This window comes from Harmonia axyridis, chromosome 4 (genome assembly GCF_914767665.1).
Source record: "Harmonia axyridis chromosome 4, icHarAxyr1.1, whole genome shotgun sequence".
Taxonomy (NCBI): Eukaryota; Metazoa; Arthropoda; class Insecta; order Coleoptera; family Coccinellidae; genus Harmonia; species Harmonia axyridis.
In genome coordinates this window covers 20,880,786-20,898,222 of record NC_059504.1, presented here as the reverse complement: position 1 = coordinate 20,898,222, position 17,437 = coordinate 20,880,786, and the positions used below count along the sequence as shown (strand labels likewise).

Sequence of the window (17,437 nt, the reverse complement as noted above, 5' to 3'; positions counted from 1 at the left end):
TGATCTGAAAGAGCTTAAATTCTTATAGAACTATTTATTACATGCTCCAAATGTCCATATTACTTAGTGGTTCATCAAGCTATAAGAATAGGATGGACGTTTTCAATGCACCCAATATTCATAAAAAACAAATATTTCTTCAACGATAACAAGGAATGTAGCTGAGTCAAACGTGAAATTCGTTGACAATAATACTATAACAACAAAATACACAATTAAGTTGTATTCAAACCGATATAAATCTAGGCTGTCTACCCTTTATAGTTTTGTTGTCCATAAGTAACAAGGTTGAATGTTCATATTTCCGTTAACCCGACTTTTTATGGAGCCACCTACTAGCCGATACGAATTTCCACAACAATTTAATTCAACATCTGGCTAGTAAAACGAGAAATATTGAATCACGGAATTTCTTGCTTGTATATACTCAACGTGTACCCTTCGTTCTGGAAGAGCTGAATTCTGTATTATATGGGACCTTCGAAACTGAATGACAAGTTTCATCAAAATCGGATGAGAATTTCAAAAATGCTAGTGGAATTTTCGAAATTTTTTTTTCCATCCAAAAAAGTGATACCATTGCATCACTCCTTCTTAGGAAATTAATTCTATGGTTTTGCTTCATATGAATTTTATTGGTGAAGAAATCGTTATTAATCATTTCAATGAAATAATTTTTTATATTATTCGTATAGTGTAACTGTAATATTTCAGGTTTGGAACTAATTTGAGGAACGGCAGATTGTTATAAATCTATATTATTAATAAAAATTTATGTTTTAATATAGTTTTAGACCAGTTCTAAGAATTGTTTTAGCAGCTATTATTTAGATAGCAAGTAACTGTTCACATACTTGTCTTCATATTGGGATAGCTGAAACATGTATTAATTTGCTTAGATGAACATGTTATTATTATTATTAGAACTCTTTATTGCAAATTCATATATAACAGAAGTGTGTATAACAATGTGCAATGGATGGGCATATCGCTGAGCAATGTCTTCCTGCCAACCCTTTATTACTCAGCATTTCCATTACATGTATGAGTTCACTAAACATAATTTGAAAAAAGAAAATACATAGAATGTTTGTGTTACCTGTTAGGGATAAAGGAGGGATGAATTGGAAAGGAAAATGAGGTAAGATATCGACGAAGAAAAACACCTCAACCGATGGTCTGTTTTAAGTATCTTTTGAGGCTCATTTTGAATGATCTGAAAGTGGGCTTATGAGATATCTCCATGGGAATGCGGTTCCAAAGTTGAGGGAATCTCACAGAGAAGCAGTTACGAACAGAATTGGTGGAATGAGCGTTTATTCTTAAGGTGAGATTACCAAGTGCTCTCGTATGATGATCCTCGCCTCCGAGAAGTCGAATATTGCTGTGCAAATATGATGGTATGCGACATTTTAAAACCCTATAGCCCAGAAGCAGAGTATGCCAATTACGACGAAATGCAATGGGCAGCAGGTCGAGAGCATCTCTGAACTGGCTAACGTAGTCAAATTTTCTCAAGTTGTACACGAATTTAATACCTACATTCTGTAAGCGGTCGAGTTTACCCAACTGACTTATCGTTAGACCCATGAAAGCCACGTCAGCATAGTCCAGAATAGGGAGCAATAGTGTGAAAAAAAGAGTCTTTCGGGTTTGGAAAGGTAAGAAATTCTTTAAGAGACGGAGCTGATGGAGGCTCTGGTAAAACCTTTTGCTTATACTGGTAATCTGAGGATCCCAAGAAAGCGTCTCATCTATAATCAAACCCAGACTTCTCACCACCGAAGAGTAGGGAACATTCTCCCCACAGAGAACAATTTCATGGTCGTGTATGTTCACCTTAATCAAACATCTTTTAGTACCGATGACGATGGATTGTGTTTTTGATGTATTTAAAACGAGACCCATATGGGAAGCAGCGGTGGAAATAATTGAAAGATCTTCGTTTAAAAGTCGAACGCACTGAGCAAATTCCTCAATCCTGGTATGAAGATAGATTTGAAAATCGTCCGCGAAGAGGTGATATCTACAGTTTATATTATGGGCCAAAGAGGAGATATAAAGGGAGAACAGGAGTGGACCCAAAACGCTGCCTTGCGGAACCCCCGCTACCGTCTCCACCCAATCAGAGCAGTTTCCATTTACAATCACTGATATTTCACATTCCCTGAGATAAGAGTTGAAAAAACTTACGGAATGCTCAGAAAACCCCACCACACGCAGCCTGTCCAAAAGTATATCGAAATCAATAGAATCAAATGCCTTACTAAAGTCCAAAAGTACTAGTATTGTCAGCATTTTGTAGTTCATAGCTTGACCTATGTCATCCGTAATTTTAGCGAGCGCGGTGCTAGTGCTAATGTGCAAATTAATTAATATTATTTGGAAGTGGTACGTATAACTGGGCAGCTGTATTAGATATATAAAAAATCAACAAAGCAATAAACAATTATCATTTATTATCAATGGAATGTAAAAAATATAAACTTGTGCATTTATTTTGAAATTTTCACAACATAGGTCAACTGATAGATTAAAACCTACATTAACATATAACTCTAGAGCTGGGCCAAATTGTAAAGTCAACCACAAACTTCAACACAATAGACAAAACAACTATAATAAAAAAATTAGATAATTTATGCTTTTCCCTTGATACAAAATAAGTTCATTATTTTTACATACATTTTCCTATACATATATATGGGATTATTATCATGTATTATTATTATATATATATAGGATATATATGTACTTTAAACAATAAAAAATATTTCTTGATCCACAGAAGGAATACACAACCTAGGAAAGGACTGTTTTGTTTCGTTTCAAAGATACTTGGTTTTTCATCTTTTATGAGCACAATATATCCAGGGAATAAAATATCTAAAATAGGAAAATACCAAACCCTTCATAAACTTTAGTCATAAATCTAACAGGATAAACCAAAAAATAAACTAAAAGTGGAACAGAATAAGGCCAGCTTGATGGTTTTGAGCAACTATGTTCACTGCTTGAAATAATGATATTGTTGTTTATCTCAGCCTAGTGGCCATGATATCATTTCATCAACTATTTTGTCCACAATTAAAATAGTAATCTTCAGTGTACTTTGATCTAAAAACACATTTCCCAGAACTAGAAGTTCTAAGATTTATTGATAATAATTATTAAATTTCTGGGAAGTCGTACTAAGGTTAAGATTTCTATTACATATTTGGGTAAAAGTTCAGATGAAATATAATCCAACAGGCCATGGTGTAAAAGATAGGCTAAGAATTAACCAACTTCATTTATTAGTAATGCTATCAGAAACTAAACTGAAAATTTCTTGAGAGCATTAAATATTTTTGGCATATCACATTTATCTATATTTTAAGTGTTTTTTTGATATATTGTAATTTTTGCCCAGTTTCAAACATGAATTTTCAATATAGTTGGCACAGGTCATTGGAAGTTAATGATTTTCTTAGATTACAAACTGCCATCTCAAAACTTATTCTATTCCACTTCTCACTAAAATATCTCTTTAGTATTTGTTAAAATTTAAACTTATTTTGCTGGGGTTCAGACTATTTAAAATTTGTTGAACTACAACATGTACATTTTTTTTGAAGAATTTAGGCACTGGTACATAACGATAGACTAGGTATCCACCGGCTGCATAAAGTGAAATTCTAAAACTCATCTTAATAAATTTGGAAACCTTGGAAGGCGGAGGAATAGTCAACATATCTTTAATAAATGGTCTTTGGTCTGTATGATAAAGTTTGAGAATACCGGGCATGTGTCCTATCCCAACAACTGCTACTACTTTTTGAAAATCTTGCTTGCCAACTGGAAAAAAAAACATTTTTGTTATAATTGCATATACTATGAAGAAATAGTAATTTGTCACCTGGTCGATTAGCAGCATCCAGATTAGACACCGCATTTTGTATAGAATAAGTCAAAAATATATCACGCTCTGCAACAAATACTTCCTTGAACTCGGGGTAATGTTCTGCAAACTCTGCAAGAATTTGTTCAAGCATATCCCTATTCTTGCATTTTTCAATGTCTTCTTTGCTGTAACAAATAATTGATGAATAAAAATTTTAATTTCCTTTTGTTTCAAACTGCTAAAAATCAGAACATAACACAAACTTGAAGAGCACTCTTCTTCAAATTCATATTTATGCAATTTGATGATAAATTGTGTATTATTATAAAATTTTCAACGACTATGTTTTATAAAGACCCTGTACTTAATTCACTGCTTTCTCAATATAAAATCCTACTTCCTTGTCTGTAACATGTTAAAAAAAGGGATAGATTTGATATACCGAAAGTTTAATTTAGCTTCTAATTATTTGATTCTCACGAATTCCCCATGAATATTCCTTTGAAGCCTTATCAGATCATATTCGATTTTTCTCTGAGAGATGCATCGATGAATTTTTGGTAACTCACTCTATTGTTGAATTTTGTATAGAATTATACTCTCACAAAATTTTGTATGAATATTTGTTTCATCAATTTATAGGTGATTACAAAATTTTAGTTTGATTAGGATGGGTATTTTTTCAATTATTCAGAAAACAAAATTTCATATCGACATAACTACGGAAATACCAAAAGGATTTTGGACTTTAACGACTTAATTGAGATATTCCGAACCTACCTAGCACATTCTATTTGTGAGTTATCGTAATCACGGCCTGGAGGAAAATTGATTTTTATATTGATTTCTTCATCAGTGAATCAGAACCGATTGTTTTAGACCACAATTGGCTCAAAACAAGAAAATTACACATATTTGGGCAAAACGATAATCATTAATTTTATATTATATCCTAGGGGTACAATCTGATTTCCTTCAAATTTTTATTGTATGGTTTCATCATAAATTTTTTTTTCTCAACTTGCGATTAGATGTTCAGAATCATTATTAGATCTCTGCTATTTCATTTGGTGAAAATCATGTAATTTTATTTCTCTAATTCTGTGGTTATTCCGTTCATTCTTCCACATCTTGTAGAACAAAATCGTGCGAGAATATATCAGAAACGCACAGTTTTCATGGTTATATTTGATTATTATATGTTGGTACTCCGAACTTTCCGCCACGGCTTTATCTGTCAATTCATCAATTTGCCTTAAAGAAATCAGTTCTGCCAACCAACATTTTTCAATGCAAAAATCACTAATTGATATTTATGGAAATATTTCATTAATTTCATTAAAAATGCAATGAATTAGAGAAAATAATGTATAATACTCGTACAGAAGGCTCATTCTACCACTCGTTCATTCCAAAACTCGCCACTTCGTGGCTCGTTTTTGAATTTTGAACTCGTGGAAGAATATCAATGCCTTCTGCACTTGTATTATAAATAACTATTATATCAATTAATATTTGATATTTTGTTATAACCAAAATTCAATCAACTATGTTTTAAAACTCCTAAGAATTCACCTAACAGGGTCTTTGGAATTCATAAGATGCCATATCAACTTGAATGTCTGGAACCATGAAAGTCCTGCTATAGCTCTTTTCAAGGTAATGCTAATAGGCCTATCCCCAAGAAGAATTTTGCACTTTGGTAATTTTGCTACCTACAAAAAAAAAACATTTCAATATTTGAAACCTTCAATAACATCAGGACACAACTTTTGAAAGTGATTCCATTAGGACGTTTTAAAAAAAAGTTCCTGTGAACATATGTCCAGAGTTAATTCATTTCTGAGATACAGTAGGTTAAGTTTAAAAAAAAAAATGATATTCAGAAAATATCATAAATATTCTTTTTCATATCAAGCTTTGTTTTTGAGAAAAAAAAATAAAATTTAATAGCTCGCTCTAACAACTATCCATGAACATAAAATAATAATAAACAATTACGACCTTAAAGTAAATAAGCAAAATGTCAACATTCTGATGAAATTTACTTTAAGATGGACATTCCTCATTTTTTACTTTTGATTTGTATTTTATGTTGTCCATGTATAGTTTTTAGAATAAGTTGAATTGAATTTTATTTTTATTTATTTTCTGAAAACCATATGAAGGAAATCTAAATAAATGAAAAACTACAAAAAAGTGAGTGTCGTCCTTTTTTTCAATATTTTTCGTTGTGGTGCCAACTGAAAAGACACTGGATCTAATAATTTCAATTTAGTTACGGCTAAATAGGTAGGCGTTTCACTACTTCGAATAACTGTTCCAAATTTCAACCAAATCAGTTTAAGAATATTTATGATATTTTGTAAATACTTTTTTTTTACACAAAGCAACTTCTGACATATGTTTATAGGAACTCTTATTTTAAACAACATAAGGAATTGCCCTCTGCAGTTTCATACTGTAAGTGAGAAACCCTGTATATATCCATTTACCTCCCTATATGCAACTCTGAACTCTCCACCTGGAGCCATTCCTATTTCCTTAGTTATATGAGCACTCATATCCAACAGTAGTAGATAAATTATTCCATTGTAAACCCCATTTGATTTAATAGTGGATAAAATTTTTCGAGTATTAATTTCTTGTGCTTCTTTTAAAATGCTCTCCTCATCTAAATTCAATATGTTAAGTCTAGAACTACACAGCTCCAAAATGACAATATCAGGTTGAACATGTTGAATAACCTATTCAAGAAAGTGTGATAAATTTTTCAAACATAAATTGATCACGGACAATTATGCTGTCTTACTTTGAAGGCTAAATTCTAGTTAATAGTTTACCTTTTCTACATCCTCTTGAGATTCTTTGCTGAAATGAGCAGTACCCACAATATACACTTTAGTATTTTTGGTGGAATCTACTATCAGATTCACTGTTTCGGGTAAATTATTATCAAAGTCATCATCACCTTTACTACCATTGGAAGAATCAGTATCTCCAAAAGCAAACATATCTATTGAGGGTTCATTTTTCTCAGATCCAGATTCCGATCCGTTTTTTGAATTATTATCGTTCAACTCTAAAAATTGAAAACATATGTACTAATAAATCTTTAAGTAGGTGCATAAACTTACCAAAATGAGATAGAGATTTGTCCATGTTTCTGTTTTGACTTTATTTCATTCAAATAAGATTTATAACATGGATGATTGTTAACTTTTTACAACTATAAACACGAAGAATTTTGGATAATATATCAGACTTAAACAAAAGTATATGTTGTGATAAGGAATGAAAATTGAAAGTTGATATTTTTACGTCAAGTTTGATTAAGGTTATGTCAATGATTATTCTTTGGTTATATGGTTTTCTGTCAGAAAATTACAAAGGAAACTGCTGAGAGCTTAGAAAGTTATCCTGAATGTACTTTTAACGGTTATAAATCAATAACATCCTTTATTTGCCCTATATATATATTTAAATAAGTAAAATGTTCAGAGGATTTGTAAGTTTTAAATATATAACGTAATGATTATAATGTTTCTTACCAGATTTTTTTTAGTTTACATTCGTTATAGGCCTATATGCCGGAATATACTTAGCTCAGAATTATGATGTAAGTCACGTAAACGTAGTTTTAGACCAAATATTAAAAAAAAAAATTAATTTCAGGTACCAAAGGTAGATGACCCTCAAAATTTATTTAATAAGGTTAAAGAATTCGCTGATAAACATAGGAAAGATTAAAACAAATTTATAGATAATGAAACATTTAATTTAATAAATATTATATATATTAGCTAAACTTTTTATTTCAATATAAATCCACCACCTAGATATTCTCTTCTAATTGGTGGTTCCACAAAAGCTAACCAATCACTAGAATGAGTTGGTAACAGACCCATACTTTGGCATTTATACAAAGCTAACCCGATATTTACAAAATTACCTAGGATATAAATTATCATTTGGCCAACTGCACTAGTTTCAATTACTTTAAAGGTACTTTTTGTAGCCCAAATAGCTTGTATTGGTCGAAGTAGTAACATTCCAACCATCATTATTGGAAATATGGAAATTGAGTTTCCAGCCATGTACATTATGAATAAATTCATTGGCACCTGCTTGATTGGTGCTAATGCAATATCCCAAGACTTTTTTGTTATCAATCGACTTATATCCGCTTTCTTTGTAACTTCATTGTTAGATGGTATATTAGAGAGATTATATGCTGGAGGTGCTGGTAAACTATCTGTAATTCTAGCTACAGTTCTGAAATCATCATCAATTAGTGAAGAGTTTGATCTCCGCAGCTTAAAATGGACTCACTTCGTGCTGTCCAAACTCCATTTGGACCTTTTACTGTAGGACTTGGACATTTTTACAAATGCAATCAACTAACAGAAGAATTATCAAATTTACTACTAAATGAAAAGCACAAAGGCATCTATCGTTCCGAAATAGCAATGGAGAGCTTATCAATATTTGTTTAATTTAAAAAGTCAGACGTGAAAATTCTACTCAATAAATGTCAATAGTCAATAAATGATTCATGTTTTTTAAGCACGGTATCAGACTAATCTATGAATATTCTATGAAATAACCAACGGTATACTAAATTAGCTTTTCTTTGGTGTTAAGCTCCATACACACTTACAATTCATAGCAGGGAATAAGGAACTTATACAGTCCATTCAGGAATTATTGACATCCCGGGTGGCTATGGAAAATCGAAATTAAGTTGGTACTGGCTCATTTAGTAACATTTTGAATTGCACATTTCGGGTTGGCATTGGAAATGTCATTGACAAGAGGTTAGATTTCAGTATGTTTGTGTTATTGGTTTTGATCGAAGAAATTTTGAAACTTAAAAGTTGTATCAATTTCAAACACACATTGATTAGTTTATTTGAGTATTTCTCACAGTACTGTTTGAAAAAAGAAGAAGGCAAGTCATTACAACCTGGATTATTAGTGGAAGAAAACCTGTGCAATACGATTTCACCTTCAAAGAATCATTGAATGATTTGATTGTTACCAAAACCCGAGCCAAAAGCAACCAATATATCAGCCTGGATGAAAATTGACCAAAAAGCATCTGGATTTTAATCAATCAAAGACAACATTACATAAACGTAATTGGTTACAAGTTCAAAACAGTTAATAAAAGGAAAATTCTTATTGATAAACAGAAAAATATAATAAGTTGAGTACGATTTTATGGTGAATACAGAGAATATTTGCAACAAAATGTGAAATTCATTTATCTGGAGGAAACTTGGTTATTTGAAAATGCCAGCATTATTCAACAGTGGACTCTAGAAAGAAAACAAAATGTTTTTCAAGTATATTCAAGGGTAAAAGTAGAAGGAGCACATAGACCTAATATCCATGGAATATCAGAAGCTCGTAGAGGAGAAAGACCTAGAGAGAGAAGAATATATGATTTCTCTTGATTCGAACAGAGATGCTACTGATGGCAATCTGTGAAGAACCTAAAAGCAATAAAATAGGTGATTTATTACTCTGAGATGGTCAAATTTCAAAATCATCTGATTGAAAGATATAAAGACATGATATTTATTTATACGTTTTATGAACTGAATAGAATGAAATTTACATACTTTTTTATATTTATCATTTCGATTTGCCTAATTCAATGATGGAATAAAATATGGCATATATTTGGATGAACTTCTACCATGTGAATCAGGAAAATTGAGAAATTTTAGACCATACTTCTTTCTGACATTGTGGGGACAGAACAGGATTTAATGTAACAATGAGTTGGACTCGTTAATATCTCAAGGAAATATAATATACATATAAATAATTGCTTATAGGAATCAGCAATGCTCTTATTGGCTATAGGTGAAGATAAGTAATATTCGATTCAATCATCTTTTGAATCGGTAATATTTCTTTTACTTCAGGTAGAAAAATTCTCAATATTTTTCATGAGACTAAATAGAAGCAAATTCGGAATAATATTTTTATTTCGAAAAGGATTATGCTACAGAAAATTTTCATTAGATAAAAGAGAACATTCATTCATCCATGATTATCGAAATTCAAATTTGGAATAACGATTTAACGTTAAACTCTTCGAGTTGAAAGAGATGTATATTGTTCTCTTTCTCTAGGGCAATAAATCAAGAGAGTTGACAGACTGCCATCCGATGTTCCATCTTATTCGTTCTCTCGACTTCTCTCTCTAACGCGACGTCCATGGATATTAGGTCTATGAAGAAGCACTATTTTGAATGCTGGATATTTGGATTTTTACCTGGATGTTTTGTTTTGACAGTGGTGATCATGAGGATTATATAAATCTATGAAGAGAGAATTATTTTATGATTGGATTGCTAAACAAAGTCTTGGCATTGCATCTATAGCTTATTTATATTCTATATTGAAATTAAGTATTGTTATATCTGTGTTTTGTTCTTCAATGAGTAATCCAAAAATCTAATAAATTCCAATTGCTTTATAGAATTTTTACTGAGTATTCAATTGAAAAATATATTCAGAAGAGTAACTTCAAGAATTTCTTCATCTCTTACCCCCTTGAAGATAATAATAGAATGCAATAAAATTTTAAAATTCACAAATTAAAAATAATTTCATGCAAAAATGCTTTTAGTGAGTGAGTTAAAGCTGTTATGGGCAAAATAATTTATGTAATTTAATAGAAACTAGTATACAAGCATTTCAATAAAAAACAGAAAACTCGAGTACAAATAGTACCTATATTTTTCATACAAGTTTAATCAATCATTCATGTCATGAACAGTTTCAATAAATAGTGACTTTAGAAAGTAATTTACACATCGGCTGATAAATTGGTTCCAATTTTGAAAGTTACAGTACAACTGTGATGTCAAAATTTTTCATATACTAAATGGATTCTTTGAATTTTATTTCTGTCTTATTATGATGCGGCTCTTCCATTCACTAAGCTACACTATTTAAATTTATCAACCAGTTTTTTCTGTTTTCTTTACCAGTTTAGACACCACAGTTAAAATGATCCATAAGAGTGATTTAATAAGAATTTTGCAAGCAGGTTGGTATCCAGTGTCCATCAGTAATGCAACAATTTTTGTAGAGCCTTTGGCGAAAAGGAATATGCCTATTTTAATGATCTTCAATGGGATCTTTCATGAGCGACTCTTAAATGAATAGATATCTCTTCATTGAATTTCCTTGAAATGAGATAGCATTTCACTATATTTTTACGTTATATAATCTGAATTTCAATTTATGAAATCATGACTGTATGCGTCCCTTCGTAATAATCGTAATTTCGAAAATTCAGGATCTTTCGGATACAAAAATGATGAAAATAATTTAAACTGGTCATTTCTATGATGAACCACAGCAATTTTTAGTGATATTTTTGTAACCAGAAATAAAGCCGCGACTAGACGTTCATGGCCTACTTCGATGTCAATAATTCCTGAATGGACTGTATGTTAATTATGGAAAAAAGTACATTCAGGATAACTTTTTTAGATCTCAGCAGTTTTCTTTGCTATTTTCTATCAGAAAATAATATAATCAAAAGATTAACGTAGACTCAATTTAACTGACGTATACATATCGTGAAGGTAAACGTAGCTTAATTCATTCAAAGAAATGACAAGATTTTCAATTTATCTATGGCCTCGTCTCAGTCTCCAATATTTTTATAAATATAAACAATAACAAATGTTTTCTGATTATGAAGATCTTACCCCGAAAGTTTTTAATGAAAATATTTATCTCCTTGATCCTCCTGCTTGTTTATTGCGAATATTGGATTTACTATATTGTCACAATCCAGGTGAAAGCTATTATTTTTTTATATGTAATATATTCAATCAATTTAATACCTATGCTGAAATATTTTATTATGAATTTCCCCACTTTTTAGTGTAATTGGCCAATACTTGATCCAATAAATGAGGATACAAAAGTTGAAAAAACTTTGGAAGATCCACTTAAAATTATGGTCATTGCTGATCCACATCTCCTGGGTCCGAGAAAAGGACATTGGTTTGATAAATTACGTAGGGAGTGGCAAATGCGTAGAGCCTTCCAAACAGCGGTCACTCTACTACAACCTGAAGTAGTTTTCATATTAGGAGACATTTTAGATGAAGGCTTTTATTGCAGCTCACAAGAACTGAAGACATACACCCATAGGTTTCAAGAAATATTTTCACTTCCAGATCATATAAAACTGTATATGGTGCCTGGAAACCATGATATAGGATTTCATTACGAGTGTGAGAAGTCCAATTTTTTGAAAGGCTTGGATAATTAGAGTTTTACTTTTAGGATACATCCATATAGAATATATGAATTTGCCAAAGCTTTTAATGTATCAGGTGTACAATTCATTACAGTTAGGGGAAATCATTTTGTTCTTGTTAATAGTATTGCTTTAGCAGGTGATGGATGTTTTTTATGTAAGAATGCTGAACTGCATCTTAACAAAGTGGAAAGTGAGTTGAATTAATGTGATCAAGGAAAATTTCTGATTAATATTTTGCAGAAATGTTAAAATGTTCCAGAACTACCAATAATGGTGAATGTGATGAAAACTCTAAACTTGAAGTATTTAGTAAACCAATTTTGATGCAGGTAAATCGATTAACACAAATAAAAACTTGTTCTATGGAAACTTTATGAAGTACTATGTCTGTTACTAAAAATTTACAAATATTAGACTTAATGGAAACTAAAAAATTTGATAAGGGTAAAGATGCATTTTAGTCAAATGACCTGTGACCCTTTGAGTCATTTCAATCATATGTTAAAATGGGTGCTGAGTTGCCACATGGGTAAGTTGATCCTGTAATCGAGTAATGTCATAGAAATAATGTTAATACAAAAATTATTATTTTCAAAATTGAGAATTGTATTATTTAATTTTTTGTAAAATTGTGCTATTCCACAATTTTTCCAAATCTCTCTAAATTTATCAATGGTGTTTATTGAGCATATGAAAAGAGGATATTTTTAATTTTCATAAATGTTTCTCAAAAAAGAAAAAAAAATACAAAAAATTAAATAAAATTCAAAGAGGCTGCCAAATCACAATTTTAGCCAACAAGTAAATGAAGTCACATTTCGACAACGCCAGGTTGAATCCTTTAAACATAAACAATCCAGTGTTATAATTCATAATCCAATAATACGTAGACATGCCCTTGGACGATCGTTCAGTGTATTGACTTTAATAAATCGTTCAGAGTATTGACTTTAATTTTAGTGAGAGATAGGTTGAGTCTCCAAAAAATCCGGTCATATGACCATGTGGGATGGAATAAAGAAGCTTGAGTTTCAACCAAGCATATTATTGATTGGTTCAATAGGTAAAACCAATCAAAACAATGTTGGGACTCCAGTCAGCTCATGCAAATATCATGCATCTCACTCCTATATCGGAGTCGATTACTTTCTTTTCACCATATTTACATATTATTAGATCATTGGTCATAATATATAAAACTGTTTGTGTCATATTACTGATCTGTGAAGATTTCCAGGAAAAGGTTAATATTCATTGAATAAAGAGAGTTGAATCAAAAATATAAATGAAATTAATTTAGGAAAAAAATTTGACGAAATCTATTGCATAATTATTATTGGGTCTCAATTTATGTTCACTCTATCAGCAATTTTATAATTTTACTGCTCGTTATTTTGAGATTGATGTCAACTATATGAATCAATTTAAATGCTCATAAGTCTATATCAAACTATCTTTATATAGGTTTAGACATAGTTCGGAAAATAGAGATTACTTACAATATTTCATATCACCAGAATGTTTTTAGCTGAAAAGAGAAGAGTTTGTATATATTCCCATTAATTCAAGGGATAGAGGCTTTTATCAAATCTGGCAATAATAATCCCGAAATGACATTATTCGCATACGCATATAAGAATTGAATTATTGACCCGAAGGTTATTTCCTGAACTTCATCTTTAACCTGGTAAATTTGTCAGTACTAAATAGTACTGCAGAAAATGTACCATTTTAACTTTTGTTTTTATAGCATTTCCCTCTATATAGGCAGTCTGACATGGAATGTAACGATTTGGATTCTGCCCCTATGCCTGTTAAACAAGAAAAATTCAAGGAAAACTATGACTGCCTGAGCCAAGAAGCAACTTATCACCTTTTAAACCAAATAAAGCCGCGTCTTTCATTATCTGGTCATACACATCATGGTTGCACAAGAAAACTTCCATTTGATGGTGGCTTGGAGATCACCATTCCCAGTTTTAGCTGGCGCAATAAAAACAACCCAACAATAGGATTGGTAATATTATATTCTTCATATTATTTTTAGTTTGAAAAATTTCTCAGATTCTTGACCTTATAAAAATTTTAGGGTGTATTCACTCCTAACAATTACGCCTTCACCAAATGCCCTATACCGAAGGAATCGACAGTTATTTTGTTGTATATTCTGGGTGTAGTTTCTATTCTTGCATGGTTCCAGTATATGTCGTTTAAATCAAGAAGAAGGCAGCGTATCAAATGTATGTGACATCACAAGAGGATGATTAAATTTTTTATTCTTCTAATAAACATATGCATGTACTAACAGCTATATTAATACTCTAAAGCATTGATCTTAACGATTGTGATATTTTCTCATAATGTAAATTTTATTAGAAATAATATTTTATAACAAATCAATTTTTTTTAACAAAAGTTATTCTTAGCTATAATATAAGCTGTGAAAATTTCATATAAGAGTATGTCCTGAGAGTGATCTTATCAAATATAATTTTTACATTTTGTTTTATTTCTATAAAATAAATCCTTGTTTAGACTGAAATAGATAAAGAATAGGTTCAAGGAATTTTTTGGTCTGAAAGTTTCAATAAAACATTTTTTGAGATTATCTAACCATTCACTTGCCTTAAGTGGTGATGGGATACACTTACAAAGTAAAAGAAAATGAGCAGTTACTGAAAATCTATCATTCCAAACATTACAATAGTGTAGATACGCCAACCTTATAATATTACTAACGATAGTCTCCATCTAAACTCTTAACACTTCATATCTTAACTGGCACAAGCTTTGAGCAGAGGCACTATATTTTTGTACTGACATAATTTTTCTTAATTGACTAATGAAAGTACTAAAAAAAAGTTAGTGATTTGTTTTTTTTTTGTTATAGAACAATCATTCATGACTTGTTTAAAAATGAACTGAATCTCTGAAGCGCTTAATACTTGAATATCATAGATGTATCATTGTGAATAAATATAACTTAGAGAACTCTCAAATAGCTGTAGTATTGGTATCTGTTTAGTGTGTTAATATGTGCTAAATGTTTTGTATTTGAAGACCAGTTGGGAAACTTTTTTGTAACTATATGTTGTTAATTTTTCCAATAAACATTGTTATTTTATATAATATTGCTTTTGTGAAAACATAATGAAGAATGGTTGTCCATGTCAGAGGATCTTAAGTAGTAAAAAAAAATCCAAGTACCCTTTATTGATACATTATAAGTATTCTTATTTATTCATTATTCTTTATTTAAACAGAATACATGGTGGCCCAGATTTTAGTTCAATAGCTCTTGCGTCGGATAGAACAACTTGTTTATTGAAAAAAGGTCATATAAACATATATTCTAACATGCTTCGTTTTTGAGATACATGGTGTGTAAGTTTGAAAGAGAATGGGTGTGAATGCACCTAAAGGGATCAACTATTTTCGTTCAATTTACCCAACAGAAAAAATTCCGGGTCTGGAATTCTCTTCGCCACCGCCCTGGTGTGAATGCACCTGAAGGATTCAACTATTTCGGCTTCATTTATCCGATAGAGAAAATTTCGGGTTTGGAATTCTCTTCACCACCGCCCTATTGTGAATGCACCTGAAGGGTTCAACTATTTTCGTTCAATTTCCCAACAGAGAAATTTCCGGGTCTGGCATTCTCTTCGCCCCCGCCCTATTGTGAATGCACCTGAAGGGTTCAACTATTTTCGTTCAATTTACCCAACAGAAAAAATTCCGGGTCTGGAATTCTCTTCGCCACCGCCCTGGTGTGAATGCAACTGAAGGATTCAACTATTTCGGCTTCATTTATCCGATAGAGAAAATTACGGGTTTGGAATTCTCTTCACCACCGCCCTATTGTGAATGCACCTGAAGGGTTCAACTATTTTCGTTCAATTTCCCAACAGAAAAATTTCCGGGTCTGGCATTCTCTTCGTCCCCGCCCTGGTGTGAATGCACCTGAAGGATTCAACTATTTCGGCTTCATTTATCCGATAGAGAAAATTTCGGGTTTGGAATTCTCTTCATCACCGCCCTATTGTGAATGCACCTGAAGGGTTCAACTATTTTCATTCAATTTCCCAACAGAGAAATTTCCGGGCCTGGCATTCTCTTCGCCCCCGCCCTGGTGTGAATGCACCTGAAGGATTCAACTATTTGGGCTTCATTTATCCGATAGAGAAAATTTCGGGTTTGGAATTCTCTTCACCACCGCCCTATTGTGAATGCACCTGAAGGGTTCAACTATTTTCGTTCAATTTCCCAACAGAAAAATTTCCGGGTCTGGCATTCTCTTCGTCCCCGCCCTGGTGTGAATGCACCTGAAGGATTCAACTATTTCGGCTTCATTTATCCGATAGAGAAAATTTCGGGTTTGGAATTCTCTTCATCACCGCCCTATTGTGAATGCACCTGAAGGGTTCAACTATTTTCGTTCAATTTCCCAACAGAGAAATTTCCGGGTCTGGCATTCTCTTCGCCCCCGCCCTATTGTGAATGCACCTGAAGGGTTCAACTATTTTCGTTCAATTTCTGAACAGAGAAATTTCCGGGTCTGGCATTCTCTTCGCCCCTGCCCTATTGTGAATGCACCTGAAGTATTCAACTATTTCGGCTTCATTTATCCGATAGAGAAAATTTCGGTTTTGGAATTCTCTTCACCACCGCCCTATTGTGAATGCACCTGAAGGGTTCAACTATTTTCATTCAATTTCCCAACAGAGAAATTTCCGGGCCTGGCATTCTCTTCGCCCCCGCCCTGGTGTGAATGCACCTGAAGGATTCAACTATTTGGGCTTCATTTATCCGATAGAGAAAATTTCGGGTTTGGAATTCTCTTCACCACCGCCCTATTGTGAATGCACCTGAAGGGTTCAACTATTTTCGTTCAATTTCCCAACAGAGAAATTTCCGGGTCTGGCATTCTCTTCGCCCCCGCCCTGGTGTGAATGCACCTGAAGGATTCAACTATTTCGGCTTCATTTATCCGATAGAGAAAATTACGGGTTTGGAATTCTCTTCACCACCGCCCTATTGTGAATGCACCTGAAGGGTTCAACGATTTTCTTTCAATTTACCCATTAGAGAAATTTCCGGGTTTTGAATTCTCTTCGATACCCCCCTGATGCGAATACACATGATGAGTTCAACTTTTTTCTTTCGATTTATCCAACAGAGAAATTTTCGAGTCTATAATTCTCTTCGCCACCGCCCTGGTTTGAATGCACCTAGATTGTTCAACTATTTTCCTT

General features: G+C 32.2%; 3 protein-coding genes and 1 long non-coding RNA gene across 4 annotated transcripts; 2 read left to right on the top strand and 2 right to left on the bottom strand.

The window, feature by feature from the left end:
• Window positions 1–2,442: 2,442 nt before the first annotated feature.
• LOC123677905 (traB domain-containing protein) lies at window positions 2,443–7,230 on the bottom strand. Its single transcript, XM_045614642.1, has 6 exons — window positions 7,021–7,230; window positions 6,727–6,965; window positions 6,379–6,630; window positions 5,459–5,598; window positions 3,899–4,068; window positions 2,443–3,837 (listed from the first exon to the last, which is right to left on the bottom strand). The coding sequence occupies exons 1-6, from the start codon at window positions 7,043–7,045 to the stop codon at window positions 3,530–3,532; spliced, it is 1,134 nt and encodes a 377-aa protein (XP_045470598.1). The 5' UTR covers window positions 7,046–7,230; the 3' UTR covers window positions 2,443–3,529.
• Window positions 7,231–7,241: 11 nt separating this feature from the next.
• On the top strand, window positions 7,242–7,685 carry LOC123677907. The gene is made up of 3 exons (XR_006747152.1): window positions 7,242–7,391; window positions 7,449–7,502; window positions 7,559–7,685. It is a non-coding gene; the product is annotated as an uncharacterized LOC123677907 (long non-coding RNA).
• LOC123677906 (ER membrane protein complex subunit 4) lies at window positions 7,644–8,441 on the bottom strand. The gene is made up of 2 exons (XM_045614643.1): window positions 8,216–8,441; window positions 7,644–8,158 (listed from the first exon to the last, which is right to left on the bottom strand). Exons 1-2 carry the CDS (start codon window positions 8,263–8,265, stop codon window positions 7,696–7,698), a joined length of 513 nt encoding a protein of 170 aa, XP_045470599.1. The 5' UTR covers window positions 8,266–8,441; the 3' UTR covers window positions 7,644–7,695.
• Window positions 8,442–11,538: 3,097 nt separating this feature from the next.
• On the top strand, window positions 11,539–14,687 carry LOC123678227 (metallophosphoesterase 1-like). The gene is made up of 6 exons (XM_045615127.1): window positions 11,539–11,711; window positions 11,802–12,154; window positions 12,209–12,375; window positions 12,426–12,514; window positions 13,936–14,202; window positions 14,275–14,687. Exons 1-6 carry the CDS (start codon window positions 11,610–11,612, stop codon window positions 14,431–14,433), a joined length of 1,137 nt encoding a protein of 378 aa, XP_045471083.1. The 5' UTR covers window positions 11,539–11,609; the 3' UTR covers window positions 14,434–14,687.
• The last annotated feature ends 2,750 nt before the right edge of the window (window positions 14,688–17,437 follow it).

What these genes read in the sequence shown, in the direction of transcription:
- LOC123677905 (XM_045614642.1), bottom strand. Translation starts at nt 7,045, where the DNA reads ATGGACAAATCTCTATCTCATTTTG. An exon ending in CAAATCTCTATCTCATTTTG is followed by an intron (nt 6,966 to 7,020) that starts GTAAGTTTATGC and finishes TTCAATTTTTAG; the next exon opens with AGTTGAACGATAATAATTCA. An exon ending in CTCAAGAGGATGTAGAAAAG is followed by an intron (nt 6,631 to 6,726) that starts GTAAACTATTAA and finishes TTTCTTGAATAG; the next exon opens with GTTATTCAACATGTTCAACC.
- LOC123677906 (XM_045614643.1), bottom strand. Translation starts at nt 8,265, where the DNA reads ATGTCCAAGTCCTACAGTAAAAGGTCCAAATGGAGTTTGGACAGCACG. An exon ending in TGGAGTTTGGACAGCACGAA is followed by an intron (nt 8,159 to 8,215) that starts GTGAGTCCATTT and finishes TGATGATTTCAG; the next exon opens with AACTGTAGCTAGAATTACAG.
- LOC123678227 (XM_045615127.1), top strand. Translation starts at nt 11,610, where the DNA reads ATGAAGATCTTACCCCGAAAGTTTTTAATGAAAATATTTATCTCCTTG. An exon ending in ACTATATTGTCACAATCCAG is followed by an intron (nt 11,712 to 11,801) that starts GTGAAAGCTATT and finishes CCCACTTTTTAG; the next exon opens with TGTAATTGGCCAATACTTGA. An exon ending in GATATAGGATTTCATTACGA is followed by an intron (nt 12,155 to 12,208) that starts GTGTGAGAAGTC and finishes TTTTACTTTTAG; the next exon opens with GATACATCCATATAGAATAT.